This window comes from Neovison vison, chromosome 2 (genome assembly GCF_020171115.1).
Source record: "Neovison vison isolate M4711 chromosome 2, ASM_NN_V1, whole genome shotgun sequence".
NCBI classification, from domain to species: Eukaryota; Metazoa; Chordata; class Mammalia; order Carnivora; family Mustelidae; genus Neogale; species Neogale vison.
The window spans coordinates 165703339-165720101 of NC_058092.1; the positions used below are offsets into that span (position 1 = coordinate 165703339).

General features: G+C 33.1%; 1 protein-coding gene across 1 annotated transcript in view; it reads right to left on the reverse strand.

Moving 5' to 3' along the window:
• The window catches only part of PTEN (phosphatase and tensin homolog), a 60538-nt gene extending 59738 nt beyond the window's left edge, over nt 1-800 (reverse strand). Inside the window, exon 1 of the mRNA XM_044239495.1 lies at nt 700-800. Within this exon, the coding sequence (XP_044095430.1) occupies nt 700-761 (62 nt within the window). The 5' untranslated portion in view covers nt 762-800. The remainder of the gene's footprint in view (nt 1-699) is intronic.
• Between the last annotated feature and the right edge of the window lie 15963 nt (nt 801-16763).

The following is a 16763-nucleotide window of genomic DNA, read 5'->3' on the forward strand; positions in this document are numbered from 1 at the left end:
CATACATATATATTTTTGCTTTGAAATGAGAAAATATATTAAGACTACAACAGACACAAATTCCTTCTCTCATAAAATATATCAATACTCTTAGGTTATACATGTGTTAAAATTATTTAAATCAGTCTTGAGAAATACGGTTTCAAGCTGGATAATAATTACACTTAAAAAATCATGCAAGTTTATAAAAGTTTTTTAAAAAAAGTCAGGCCTTGGTTTGCCCAGCAATCCCTGTCCAGATCCTCTGTACCAAATTACTTCTTCAAATGCTTAGTATACTTATGCTCCATTATAAACTGTTCTATGTAAAAAATACATAGTATCAGTTATCTCTACGTTAGAATGAATAAATTTAACTGACTGAATACACTCAAGGATTTAAATCTAATTCCCAATTGTGAAATAAAAGACAAAAACCATAGTGTAACTGAATCCAGGACTTCAATTGGTAAGAAGCCTTAAAAGGAATCCAGGAAATCCTATTACATACACCTAACCATGTCAAAGGTTAGTTCTTATCATATGAGCTGTATCTCATTGAGGTCCATTAAACAAACAAAAAGCAGTTATAGAGCACCAACATAATAAAAAGAGTTCACATCACAAAGCACATCATTTTCTAAGACTTAGAAATCTTCTCTAAATGAAAATATAGCATGAATACATCAATATTTGCAACAGAAAATTAAGAGTTCTTACCTTACTACATCATCAATATTGTTCCTGTATACGCCTTCAAGTCTTTCTGCGGGAAACCCCATAGCAATAATGTTGGGATAAATATCTGAGTACTTAAGTTAAGGAAACATCTGAAATATACAACAATGCAAACTACATGTACATGTTGTAAAACATTAGCTGATTATAAAAATCACTATACCTATGCTAGTAAAAGGATGTCAAATGTATTTATCTATAAACCATCATGTGTAATTAAGAAACACAGGTACATAAAATTAATTCCCAAAAAAATCCTCAAAATAATTATATGGCAAAATAATTTTCAAATCTCTTTACCTAGTACATTAAAAGTAAGTACATAAAAATTAAGGAAAAAAGTAACTTCCACATTTACACTATTTAGGCCCACATACATGAAAAACAAAAACCACAGACTATAAATCAGAACTGAAGTTACCTCCGGACAAAAACCAAGTATCAAAATAAAAACAAAAAAAGCAATACAACTTCTCATTTTTCATTGTTACAAAAGGCACCACAGCATAGAGAAAAGTAGATACAATTAAGAATTAGGAAGTCAGATTTAAGACCTGGCTTATGCGGCCATCCTGTTGTATAACCTGGACATGATTTAATCTTTCCAGGCTTCAATTTCCTATTCCATAAGATTAGGTTGAGACAACCACAATGATCTCTTCCAAGTCCTTGGTATTTGTGACTTAGTAATACTGAACTAAGGTAGAAAGTTTTCCTCATTCACCATCAAGGTAGTCAACATTTAGCATGCCATTCTATTTACTTATGTTACACACTGTAGTCAGCATAAAAACAAACTTCTGTGCTCCAGAAGAATCTGTATCAAACTAAAAAACCAAAAAAAAAAAAAAAAAAAACCAAAAAATACCAACCAATCTACATTTCTATGCATTTGTCAATAGTGGCAGACCTCATTTCTTCCCGAGTACCATTATTCCTCTCTCTAATGTCATGATTTTTCTGAGATGGACCTTCCAAAACAGCCAAGCTGATCTGCCCCAAGCCTCCCTTCAACACCCTCCCTGAAGTTCTCCACCTACCTACTCCTGGACCCCATTTTATCTTCAAGTACAATCCAAAATTCACCAAATCCAGTGCCTTTTTGTAGATATTTTTCATCACTTTACGGTTGCTTTCACATTATTGAGTTAATTTTGGTATTATTTTCAATTGAAAAATAATTATCAAGTTACTAAAAGCTTTTTAGAATTATTTTTTTTAAAGGTTTTATCCATAGTTTTACCACACACAGATTGGACAGACCTAAAAATATTTTAAGGGGAAAAAAAAAACAAAAACAAAAAACCAGGGTTGCCTGGGTGGCTCAGTCGGTTAAGTACCTGCCTTTGGTTCAGGTCATGATCCCAGCGTCCTAGGGTAGAGCCCTACATCAGGCTCTCTGCTCAACCAGGACTCTGTCCCTCTCCCTCTGCCCTGCTCATGCTTTCACTATCTGTCTCCATCTCTCTCTCTCAAATAAATAAAATATAAAAAATAAAATAAAAATAAAAACCTTTCATTAAAAGAAAAAAGACCGCACATAATAGTATATACAATATGCTACCTTTTGTACAAAAAGTATTTTCTTTTTGGATAAAATGAATAAGATTTACACACATTTGCCTGAATCTGAACTTCTCAGCACATATGTGCATTTACACACACACACATGATAACTGAGAAACCAATAAAAATGTTTGCTTCATAGAGAAGGGGTGGCAAAGGGGAAAAACATACACTAAAACCAGCAACAAACAAATCCAATTAAATATCAAATTGGTAACCAGGAGACAGAGTTTATTTCACAGGAGTTATTTGGCTACTGCAAGTTTACTGTACTTCTTGGTAGGAAGCACTGTAAGAACAGAAAGAACTACAAAGAGGGGCTCCTGGGTGGCTCAGCTGGTTACACATCTACCTTCAGCTCAGGTCATGATCTCAGGGTCCTGGAATCGAGCCCCACACAGGGCTCCTTGCTTAGCAGAGGAGTCTGCTTCTCTTCTCCCTGTGCTCATATTCTCTCTCATGCCCACTCTCTTTCAAATCAATAAAATCTTAAAAAAAAAAAAAAAAAAGAACTACAAAGAAATTTTAAACTTCTGCAAGTTTGTTTTTACTATTATCAGTATTGATATCCTCAAGCTTTTTTCTTTATATTGTACAAAAAAATAATGAAATTTTACTAATGATTTTAAGATTTATGATCATAGGTATAAAATCAAGAAATCCAATAAAAACATTAATTAGAAATATCAATATGAACTCATGTTTATAAAAATCTATGTTCTCTAGGTCTTTTCACTGAAATGGCCTAAAAGCATATCAATCTTAGCAGCAAACAATCCCTAGATGGACCCAGACTGCATCTCTAGTATTTAATAGATTAAAAGGTACTAAACCTGGAACTACAATGGATGCCAGGTCTGTGGCAGGAAGGTACAAGATGAGTCTGGGATATTTTTCTGTGCCAGGAGACAAGGAAGGTACTCAAGAGATAATCTCTATCAGACAGATATAGGAGCTAAAATGAAGAACATCCCAGGACCTAAAGCTCTAACAAACTGAGTATCAAAGAAACAATTTAAATGGTAGTAAATTAAAACACCCTAAATAAAATTAAAACCCTTGAGTCTATATAAAGACTCTCAAAAGAAAAAAAGAACAAACTATTATTCATTTATCACCTTTTGAAGTGGCTGTTAGAACAGTTTTCTCTACTCTGAAAGTAGAAAAAGGGGGAGATTAAGTATTTATGCTACTCTTCCTGTAGGTGCTGTATTTCACGACAACCAAATAGCACCATTTCATTCAGTAAAGATCTACTTTACAGAAAAACATTGTGTTAATAAACACAAAAGAACAGAACTTTAAAAATCATATTTTGCAAACCCTAATAAATTTATTGATTTAGGCAAGGATCATCAACTGGTTCTAAACCAACAGGTTAGTGGATGATGAAGAACTGAACTTTTTTTTCTTAAGAGAGCCAAAGCAACACCACCCAAAATACCTTCTGATGTAAGGAGACCAATGTAACTGAACAGCGGGCAGAAAAGACTGCCACCACCAAATTTCAGTGGTCAAAATGGGCATCACCAAGGAAGTTAAGCAGAGGTCCTGTAACTTTCTGTGTGATACAATATGAAGGACACAGCATCACCTATGATATCCAAGATATAATTTACATTAAATACAAGAGATAGAAAAACAAGCTAAATGACATGAGAATAAACTGGACAAATTCAAAAGGTCTGAAGCATATGACCCAGTCTCTGCTCAAATGTCTTTTTAAAAGGCAAGGAGGGGAGGAATGGGTATCCCTTATTTTTAAAAGACTTAAGGGTCGGGGTGCCTGGGTGGCTCAGTCGTTAAGCCTCTGCCTTCTGCTTGGGTCATGGTCCCAGGGTCCAAGGATGGAGCCTAACATCAGGCTTCCTGCTCAGCAGAAAGCCTGCTTCTCCCTCTCCCACTCCACCTGCTGTGTTCCCTCTCTCACTGTGCCTTTCTCTGTCAAATAAATGAATAAAAATCTTCCAAAACATTTTTTTTCAATTAAAAAAAAAAGTCTTAAGGATTATAAGAGCCAAGTTCATAGGTACAATGCTATCTGGATATTGTTCTAGATGAACAAGCCATAAAGAACATTTTTCAGCCAACCAGAGAAATTTGAAAATGATCTGGGCATTATATGAGATAAAAAATGACTGAAATGGAAAAGCACACATTATTGACTAAAAAAAGGTTTCAAAAGAGAATACACAGCATTATGCCATAATCGAATAAGAATGCGTATATACCCATATAGACATATGCAGACAAAAATATTACAAACTAAGGTACTAAAAGTAATCATCTCTAGGTGGTGGGAATATATATTTTTCTCATTTTTGTTTTTTATTTTCTTTTGTTGATACAATGCCTGCACTATTTCTGTAACAGATTTTTTAAAAGTGTTTGCTTTATAATTATCTCCAGGTCTATTTACCAAGTATCATGACAAAATATTGTTTTGTCCCACGTGACTTAAATTCAGCTCTGTATTTAGTTTTTAAAAAATGATGAATTTCTATCAATATATATATGTATATACACATACATATACACAAATATGTAATGAAAAAAGATTTAAGTAGCATTTGCTATGTGGCAATTTTGTCACTTTAAGAATATATAAATTCACCCCCAATCTCAAAGGGTTCTTCTACTATGGAGACTCCAAAACTACTAGGATTATCACATATTACAAATAATAGCTGTCATCTATTATTCTCACTTAAGAAAGTAGTTCCACCTAAAAACATAGCTCAATTCAAAGAGCTATGTTCAATTATCAAAACGTTTTGGGTATTATGTCCGTTCATGAGAAAGAAAAAAAGAGAGAGAGAGACTGGAGGCTCAAATCAAGCCTACAGCAGTAGTAATTCCTGAAAGTGAATAATCTTTACTTTGTAACCCTGTCTTGGGAGCACCAACATATAGAAAATAACACTCAGAAGACAAATGAGGCAGCAGTAGAGACCCAAAGCAGTGGCAGCTTCCACCAATCCAGAATTCCTACATAAAAAATTGTAAATAGATAGAAGTAAAAAATTTAAGTTGAATTTTTCTGAGCAATGCCACAGCAAAATATTTCTTATTCAAAGTAATAGTAATTACTGCTCCTAATGAACTTTCCAACTGAATGCTTAATTTCAGTAAAGACACTAGTATGATTTTCAGCCTTACAGAAAAGCACAATAGTACAATGCCCCTTGAAATGCAGTCATTTTAACCAGGACTAAACTCGAATGAATCCTTGCACTATGAATACTAATAAAGGAGATAAAGTTGCAAAGGACTTCGTTACCTTACTTAAACAAAACCATTTGTCTCTAATTATACATAAATAGGAATGTTATATACTCATTAAAGTAAACTCAGTTGGCCCCCTTTCATTCACTTAATTATTCAAACACACAATGAACATTCCGTGCAAGGGGCAAGGAGAGCAGAAGCTAAGTAAGCAAAGACTACTGCACTGGAAAAGTCCCTACTCTGTCAGGGAAGACAGACAGACACACAGACATGCAGCGGTGCCACATGACTTATATTCTATTGAATATAAGACCGAAATATTTTAAGAGATAAAGAGAAAGGGGCTAATTCTGCAGGGGCACAGATAAAGCTTCACAAAATAGGTGATATGTTAGAAAATCCTTAAGAAGTCAGTCAGACATCAGTAGACAGAAGAACAAACAAGCAATTAGAACACTTCAGGCAGGGAACAGAACAGGGATGTGGAAATACATACATTAGGAAGCAGCAAGCAGGCCAGTGTGGCTCACACACAGAGCTATATGGAGAAGGCAGGACAGAAGACTGAATTTGGTTTGAAGGACGCTGTGAGAGAGAGTTCAATTTAACCAGACATATAAGGAGTCGAACGCCAGAATCGGCATGGGGGTCTTTTACAGAGCAACAATCCAATGCTTCCTTTACATAGAATCTAAACATCCAGTCTTCTGAAGGTTTCATTTTTCACAGATCCTCACCTTTCTTATTCACAGTTTGAGATTTTACCGAAGACTTTAACCTCCATCATAAGTTAGAAAGATGCAGAGAACATGTGCCACACTATAGGAAATACATTCCCATTTAATCCTAGCAACCCTACAAGGTAATATTTCCATTTCACGAATGACAAAACTGAGGGTCAAAAAGACTGGGTAATTTGCATTAAGTTCCACAGCCAGTAAGTATTGAGTTATGATTCAAACCAGTTAGGTACATAACCCAAAGCCCGGCTTTTTATACCATGCTGCCTCATAAAAGATTAAGATTTCCTTATATTTCCAAATCAGTAACAAAAATATAAAAGCTTCAAAGGAAGCAGGTTCAAATGAAAGTGAATTTACTAATCAAATGTTAAAGCTGAAAAACTTTTAAAAGACAATACAGAATCACTGGAATTTCCAAAACTGAGTAATGAATTATAAGACACATATTTCTTATGACAAGAATTATACCAATGCATATCCAATTTGACTTTTTTGCTTCCTAATGTTAAAATTTCTGACATACTTTTTTTGGACAATTTAAACCAAATAAAAATAACTGAGAAAACTATATATATTTCTAATACAGAATAGTGTTAACTTGCAATTACCGGATATACTTTCAAATAACGAGAGTGTTTCATATGAAATTCTCATCTTATTACTTATAAATGCTGCGCATAAAGAATTATACTAACTAGATCACTGCAGGAAGCCAAATATTTTTGCCATCTAGTGATCTACTCACAGGCAATGTGGTAACATGTTTAAGAACATATGCTCCAAGAGCCAAGCTGCCTGGATTTGAAGTCTAGCTTCACTTACTAAGTAATCTTTTCCAAGTTACCCATCTTCAGTTCCCTGTGTAAAATGGGACTGGTAGGAGGTAACATTTTCTTTTCTTCTCTGCTTAATTTTTATTCAAGCTTTTATTTAAATTCCAGTTAGTTAACATACAGTATAATATTAATTTCAGGTATAGAAATTAACCAGGTGTAGAAATTAACTGCATGTAGTTAACTGTATACTAACTGGAATTTAAATAAAAGCTTGAATAAAAATTAAACAAAAGAAAGTGTTACCTTCATTTAAAAAAAGTACTTATCACATAGGGTTGTGATAAGGATTAAATACATTAACATATGGAAAACAATTAGAACATAGTGATAGCTGTCTATCAGTTAAACAAATGGGACAGACCTATACCATTAGGGCTTACTGTAATGATCTGGGTATTTTTTTTCCAATGACACTCTTTACTGAATAACCTAATCCTTCTAAAGAGCATCGAAGTCTAATAGAAACCTTAACTCTTTGAAATCTTGACTATAAACAACTTGCCTTTTAAGTATTTAACTTCAGAACAAATGTAAAATATTCCCAAATTTCCCAAAGGGAGCAAAACAAAAGACTGCTTTCCCCATGATATCAGTGGCTACATGAAGTAAGCAGAGAGTAGAAGGAATTTCTGTCGGCCCTCAGAGCGACAGCCACCACTGCTATGGCAGATCTGCAGACACAGACACACGACGTTCAGTACATGACCTTTCACCCCACCTCTAAGCAAACATGTTCAATTTGTTTTGCTTTAATTAAGGTATAATTTACATATAATAAAATACAAGATCTTAAGTGATTTATTGATGGAGTTTTGATAATCATATATATCATGTTGGAGAGTCTTGATTCAAGTGCTGCAACAATCCCATCTCAAACATAGAATGCTGACCGCAAGAAAGAAAATAATAAATGGTAATTAAGTTCTAAAGCCTGTCCACAGAAGTCAATTTCACCAATAACAGAACTGACACACTATAAAATGATGCAGCTAGTATATGAGCTAACTCAATTTTTACTGGTTGTTCTTAACATCCAATCCTGACTTAACACTAAAAGGATATTCTAAGTTACACCAAATTAACAAAATGCCTTTAGAATAAAATGTGAGCTGAGATTTCATATTTACCTTGTCTCAAAATTTTACTTGTACCCAAATTAATGTCGTTTGCACTACAAATTTAACTAGAATTTTCAAATAGAGAATAACCAAAAATAGCTCCTTAAGCCTTATTTTATGTGTCCCTGAATATAGACAGTCTTATTTTAAAAATAAAGCACTTCTGAAGTTTCTTTGTAGTACTACTCAACATAATATATAGATACACTTATCCCCAAACAAGTTATAAACTAAAATACCAGTATACAGTACTAGTATTCAAACCAGCAACACCTTTTTCCTGCCACGTTTTAAGAAAAATTACTTCCACAGATCACATATAAGTTATTTTAAAAATTCTAGTTAACTGGAAGCGGTAACATACATGGAACGCAGATGGCAAATAGAAAGTGACATGTAGATTACAGAGGTAGTGATCAAAAAGCAGTAAGAGCAAACCTGAAGTTGCCTAGCTCACAAGAGGAACTGACGTTGAGCTGAATCAGCAGCAGGAATGAAGGAATAAAGTCAGACTAACAAGAGGAGACAAGAAGAATCGAAAGCTAGTTAGTAAATACCAAGACTGCACCATTTAATTCTATTTTCCAGGAATTTCTGGAGCTTTTCCCCCTGCTTTCTGTCAGGGCTATCAACCAACAGATGCTTAAGGATCAGGTGAGGGGAAAAAAAATTCAGCCACTGATTCATAAGCTACATCAGGTCTACATTTTTTTTCCAACAAATTTTAACAAGTTTAAAATTAACAAAGAGTTTCCATGTATGTCACAGTTATATCCATATTAGCAACTTCACTAATCAAATTATGCTTTAAACAACTGCCACTCATAGACTTATATGGGAGTCTCATTCAATGCAAGATTTTTTATTTCTGACTAGGTTCTTTTTCTCTATTAAATGTGTAAAATGTTTGTATCTGGTTTCTAAATTGAAGATTCATATTGGTAGGAAAGCAGAAAAAGGAGTTGCTGATTTTTCCAGTTGATAAAGTGCTAATTGCAATATTTGAGAACAATTTGTCCTAACATATAAAGCATATAATCATTCCTGTACAGAGCAAATTAATGCTGCCTAAAATTTGATTTTCTAAAGTGAAAAGGGTGCATAAGCACCAAAGCCTAAACTACAGAAATATTAAAAATATTTTTCAAAAAAATACAGAAAACTACAGAAATATTAAAAATATTGCTCCAAAAAAAATGGGGATTTTTAAGAATAAAGTATAGTGGTCAGAAACAGCACAGGACACAGGAACATTTGTTTAAATATTCCCAAGGTGCCAGGCCTGCATTAAAATACTTCATGCATAATGTTGTTTGTTTGTTTGTTTTTTATTTATTTTTATTATGTTATGTTAGTCACCATACAGTAAACCATTAGTTTTTGATGTTGTGTTCCATGATTCATTGTGCATAATGCATTTAATAAATAGAAGACCAAAGTTCCATTCTCAGCTTTGCAACTTAAAAGCCTATGACTGTAGGTAAGTTACTAAGTCTCCGGGCCTCAAATATTTTTGTTTCTTTTTTCTGCAAAATGATGATCCTAACACCTGATATAATTTCTTTATTGGTTGTTTCAAGGATCAAATGCGGTATCTGGAAAATACCTTTTAAAACTATAAACTGTAAAGGGCTATTAGAATTGTAATAAGAAGCTGTTATGATTTGAGGTTGCATGGACTAGAAATATCCTGTTATTTAATTTTAGTTTCAATGTCCCATTACAAAGCAACTCAATATGATGTTTTTATAAACAAATTATAAAAGAAAAGAATTCCAATATATTCACTTAAATCCACTTTAGCATAAATTTTAGGTTCCTTTTAACACTACTAAATTAGCTGCCCACAATGGCAAACCAGAAAGGAAAACTGACTGCCAAGTAATTTATGAGCTCTACTGGAGCTTTCTATTCCTCCAAACAATTAGGACCTCACAACTTTCTCTAAAATTGTTACATTATACCAACTTGCCTTGACTGAAGAGTTTATACACATTTTTGCTTTGAAAAGAAGTTTAGATGTCACTATGTGGAGTTCTTTTTGTAGCTGTTGTAGTTTCATTTGTTTTAAGCAGGCTCCATGCCCAACACAGGGCTTGAACTCACAAACCGGAGTTTAAGGGTCCCACGCTCTACCAACTGAGCCAAGCTTAGATCTTACTTTCTGAAAGAAAATACCACATTCTTCAAAGGTAACATCAAGAATTGCTAGTAATTTTTCTACTTAGTAGGAATACCATAAATTGGTTCATTTGGCACAAAATCTGCAATCTGTAACAAAGAACTATGAAACTGTTTTACCTTTTATTCCAGAAACCCCACTCTAACAATGTGCACTAAGAAAACAATGTAAACTATGCAAAGATAGTCACAATATGCTGTTTTTAAAGGGAAAAAATGGAAATAATCCTAACACAGTACAGTAAGCAATGCCTGATATTTAGCCCAATGAAATGACAAGTACCCACTGACAGATAAAAATTAAGCTGTGAATACCTAAGAATGTAATTATGAGCATAAACACATTAACAAAGAGGGAATGATAATTTCCAGTGACAAATACCTGACACAGAATCAACTTCTTCTATTGTTTAAATTGAAGATTACAGTTTTAAACAAATACTTTTTAAAGGAACAATCAAGGCCCTCTGAACTTTATTTAAATGTAAGCAAATCAGAACCACAGAAAATTATCTAATCAAGTCACTGATAATGCTAGCAATGCTCTAAAATCCAAAGTACAATTTTTGTGTGAATTAGCTAAGGGATTATTCCCCTCAACAAATTTAATCAATTTTTCTTCAGAGCTATTATGAAATAATGTATCTACAACTGTTCAAACCTACATCTGTGAATCTCTAAAATTTAAGTTGCCCAACTAACTGGTTTTAACGAGCGTAAGAAACAATTACCTCCTTCCTAGCTCTCTGGATGAATACGATAAGGCAGATTTCCTGTTTCAGAACTCTGCTGCTGTTAAAATACACACATGTACACCCCGCCCCCTCCCCGCCATGGTTCTGCTCCCACTAACAAACATCCAAGATTGACTACCAATGACAAATCAAATATAGTTGTAACTTACAGAACAACTTTCAGAAAGATCAGTCCAATATGCATTAGACATACTTGTCAACATTATATACCTGAACTATATGCCAAATGCTAACCTAATTTTCTACAGCAAAATCATAATAAAGTATATGAAAATTAGAAAACTTAAAATTATGACATCAATCCAGCATTATTGTAAAGTACATAAGAGTGTATCTTTTACGCTCTAATCTTTATATTCAGTGTTAGGTTTATGGTACTTCTGTAGTTCATTTCATTATAAAAGCCATGCTTTTTATCATTTAATTTACCAGAGAGAACTATCTAAAACACTAGGTTTGGGCTGCTCTTTAAGGTCACTAACTTTCACAGAAAGAAAGACATTCCAACAGGTAAGACAAAAAAGATGATAAGGGATGTATCAATAGTTTGAGAACAAAGGCCTAATAATATTTAGTGCAAATTTACCCAATACTAGTAAACTACATTAAAAAAAAACACACACACACAACAGATTCCAACATTTCCAACTCTATTGATCTTTTAGATGCAGCCGTGCACAAATATCCTAATGTTCAAAACTACTACACATACACAATACGAAGGAAAAAAGCTCAATACAAAACCTATCTCCAGCAAGTGGGTTTTCATTTTCCTACTAATCAAGCTAAAACTGTAAAATTTCTAAATTTACTTCTATCAAATTTACCTTTCAATGAAACCACTGCTAATATGAACCATTTTAATGGAAGAAAGCTCCAAACAAGTGTGTGCTAGGCTGCTTCATTTTATATTTAGCTTTAATATAACAGACCCAAGTCTCTCTATTTTATATCTAAGCCAGGACATCATCTAGAAATGACTTGCTTTTTTTTTTTTTTCCAACTGGCAAAAATAGTTTTGCCTAACTGCTGTATTTTAATCCTGGATAAGACTAATATAAACTAGAAATACAGGTCTACTTTAAAATATTAAGGCACAGATATTGGCATTTATTACTACATTAATAAGAATCATATTACTGATTTTACGAAAACTGCCTTAGTTCTAATACTGAAAAATATGATTTATATTCTCACTGAGGATATTTTTATCATTATATCAACTTTATAATCACTTGAATAAGTGGATCATCAAAAAAACCTCTGAAATTACATATACTAAAATACTAGCCAAAATTCATATTTTAAATTTTAATAATATGCAGTTTTTAAATATAATAAAAAATATGAGAGCAAGTCTACATTGCTTGGTTTGAAAAGGCAGTACTTTTAATTTTAGTCAGCTACCCATAAATGCTTGTTCCTAAAGCAAGTATCATTTTAGTGTAAATCCAATTATCACAATTGGGGGAAAAAAGCACAATTACTAATCAATTAGTTGTGGAATCTTCATATGCAAAGGAGAATATACGAAAAAACTTCGAAAATTATTAAGCTGAAACATGAAAGATAAAAAGGGAGACAACTCTGTCAACCAAAAAACTGTTTAAAAACATAAAAGGTCAACATACAGAAAAACAAAAATACCAACAGTTAGATGGGAGGGACAGAAATGAAAACAAGGGAAAGGAGCTCATAACACCTCACACCCTTTAAATACTATTAGGCAAACAAAACAGGTAAAGACTGAATATTTGGATAAAAATCTCACCTACATACATGCTCCCTCACTTAATATAAGAGACAGAATTTACATCATATTATCTGTTTATCCAAAAGGGCACCATTCTCTTCATGACCTACCACTCAGACCTGAACAAATTCTATACAGTGATGCTTGTCAAACAATCTACTTTCATCAGACATGAGTTTTAAATTGGCAAGATGATTCTTACACAAAAAATAGAGGCCCTAAACACAAAGTCAGATCCTATCTACACTGAAATAGTATGCCTGATCATATTAATCATTTGGCATAACAAACTTCTCAGTAAAAATATCAATAATAAAGTAGATTAAAACTAATCAGACCCTAGTAAGCCCAATATGCAATTTTTTTTAAGATTTTATTTACTTATTTATTTGACAGAGATCACAAGTAGGCAGAGAGAGAGGAGGAAGCAGGCTCCCTGCTGAGCAGAGAGCCCGACGTGGGGCTCGATCCCAGGACCCTGAGATCATGACCTGAGCCGAAGGCAGAGGCTTTAACCCACTGAGCCACCCAGGTGCCCCAAGCCCAATATGCAATTTTAAAGACATCTATGCAACCTGGCAACAGCCAGTTCTTGGGGTGGGGGGGGGGTGTGAAAAGGAATTATGTTATAGAAACAACTTATATATTGTAGCTTGAAAAAGCAAAATTTTAAATGGGGAAAATCACTTAACAGCAGAAAGACAAGAACTGAGTTGTACAAGAAAGCAGAGGACCTGAAAAATATTGAAAGCAAATATTTAAGGAATACATATTAAATCAATTCCCTGATGAATTCCATAATAATGAATTTCTATATATCAACTTTTAGGAAAATTACAGCTTAAAACTATCAAAATCTCATATAACTTAATATCTCAAGATAAAACATGGTGTTCCCACTTAAATATCCAAATAATCTTGTAAAACTAAATAACTAAAAGCCAGACTTCCATTACATAAGCTTTAGTTCTCAACCAATATCTTCACATTTTATAAGAAAAATATAAACGCTGGCATAACCTCTAAGCTTTATTTTTACAAAAGCTTAAAATTTGATATTAGTCTTTAAAGACTATAATTAATAGATGATTCCAAAAAACAGAAATGTCAAAACCACTCATATCACTAGATTATCTTAACTTTTTCCTGTATTTGAGGAACAGATGGCAAACCTTAGTTCTTGGACACTACACAGTAATCACAATCTGTGTGACCTTTTCAGTATTAAAAAGAATCCAAATAGCCTTAATAACCAGCACCTGAGTGTATTTTACAGTATTATCTATAATCCTGATCATAGTGAACAGAAACTAGATATGCGAAAATGCATCATACTTTTTGGTGTGCTGATTCTTATTTTCCATAAATTTCCTACAGCTAGCCCACGAAAACTATCCAGATGTCAGACTGCTTCTTCAGTTTTCAAAAAACATAGATGCACACATTTACAAAGTATTTTTACCATTACTTCATTTTCATTAGTACCAAAAAGGTATATAGCATACCTAGATCAAAATCTCCTTATGCTTATTGAAAGAATTTTATCTCATTTAAAAAATGTTACTCTAACAAGTAATTTTGTTTAAAAAAGAGAAGAGTTTATTTCTTCCTCAATACTTTTGTTCTAAGTACATGAATTAATACATTTGCTCAAGATATCATTTAGCTAATAAGGTTAAAATTATCTCCCTGTTTTAATATGTGACACTTAAAAATCTGACACTAACAAATGCAATTTTTGATTATAAGTGAAATGCAGAGCAAACCTTCATCAGTAAATATCACCAATTACCGAGGCAACTATGCAAATATAAACTGTATCATTCAAAATATGCTCCAGGGAACAGTATCATCATGATAAGCCATGTCCTGATTACAGACAGGAAAGTGATTGGTTATATCCACTTTGGTATAAAACGATGTGAAGGTTCATTCAAATCATTTCTATATCCACTTTAATTGCAATACAATTTAATATTCCCATAGCAGGAAAATGAAATTTGACAGATCCAAAGTATTTAAATTTTATTTTGTCTTACTCAAAGAAGTAAAATATGCTTAAATTTTAAGTAAGTAATAGCTTTCCTAGAAATAACTAAGGGGAAAAAAGTTTCAAGAGTCCAACACTTTAGCTTTTTTTGTGTGCAGATTATGATTTTGTCAATCTAAACCATGAAAATCTTTCCTAAGAGGTCATCTTAAATCCACTCTAACACAAAAAAATATTAGCCAAATATTGGAAACAAGTTTAATGTGTAACTAACTACAGAGAAACAAGTATTTCTGGGATGCCTGAGAGGCTCAGTCAGTTAAGCATCTGCCTTGGGCTCAGGTCATGAGTGCCAGGGTCTTGGGACCAAGTCTAACATCAGCTCCTGCTCAGCAGGGAGTCTGCTTCTCCCTCTCCCTTTGCCCCTTCCACGCTTGTGCTCTTTCTCACTCACTCTCTCAAATAAATAAAATCCTTTAAAAAACTATTTCTGATAGCTTCACCACTTAAAATAACTAAGGCAATTATGAAGGGCTCTGGAAATTGTTTAAAAATGCACAAACACCTTTTAAGTTCACTACAATGAATTACATTCTAAACTAGATGTATATGAAGAAAACTAGAAGCTGAAAGAAAGCATGACATTTCAGAGAGGTAGGACAACAGGCACTTTTTAAAATTTTTCTTTAGTTGTATTTGTATAAAATGAATTTTTTCAAAGGAAATTTTCTTAAGTATAGCAAATGAGATTTATTATTCACATACTGAAATAAATACCATAAGCCTTAGTCAATTAAATTACAGCAATAAATACCATCTGTTTTCTTAACAAATTTGAAGCTATCATATAATTAGAAGTCCTGGTTTTAAAATATTTATCACTATCTCTGGATGTCTCCTATAATCTCGAAAAGAAATCATAACATTCAGTCAAAACTTAAATTTCATAACAATTTTTAAGAAAGGCCTGACATTTTATTCTGCTTGAGCCAAGCAAGAGGCAAAGTAAATTGTAAAATCAAGCAAACAGGAAAAAAAAAAAATCACAGCAAACAATCAATTGCTAGAACACTTTCGTAATTACGTTTGTCTGCCTTAAAAACAATACAAAATTCAGAATCCACTAAGCTACTCCCCTGACATTTTCTCATCTCTGAATTAATCTAAAGCTTCATCTTAATTTTTTCTAAAAACTTCACATTAATGCAAGTTTTTTAATTAGATAAATAAAGCACTTCAATTCAACAGGCTGATCTAGCAAAGTTGGGATCTAGAAAAGAATGTAACAAAACACATGCATCAGAGAACCTTAGAGTCAGCCCTACTTTATCTGGAAAGATATTAGTTTTTCATAACTTTTCAGAAATTTGCCATTTTACATCAACACATTTAACTCCACCAGATCTGAGTATATAGCTGCTTTATAATAAAGCTTTATAATAAAGTTTAAGACTAAAAAATGCATTAAACAACAAAAAACAAGTACACTGGGGGGCAAAGTATCTCTCAACAACTCAACAACCACATAATTAAAGGAAACAAGCTAAAGATTACTTTAAAAACTATTGCCAAAATAAAAATTCTAAAAGTGTTTTAATAAAGCACATCCACTCTGTTAGAGCAATTCTACGTAATGCCCTTCTGAATACCTCTGAAGGTGCATTACACTTACACGCTTACTGAAAACATCTTCAGTCTTTTCTATAAGTTCAAAGCAACACTTTCACAATCAGCCAAATTACACATGAGCCTTCTTGAAATAAGGCTTTTTGGTTACCAGTCATATCTTTTGTGGACAAAGTTCCTATTATAAAGAATACTGGCCTAGCAGCAGGTAGAAAACCTAGATGTTAAAAGCCTCACTCCATCACGTATT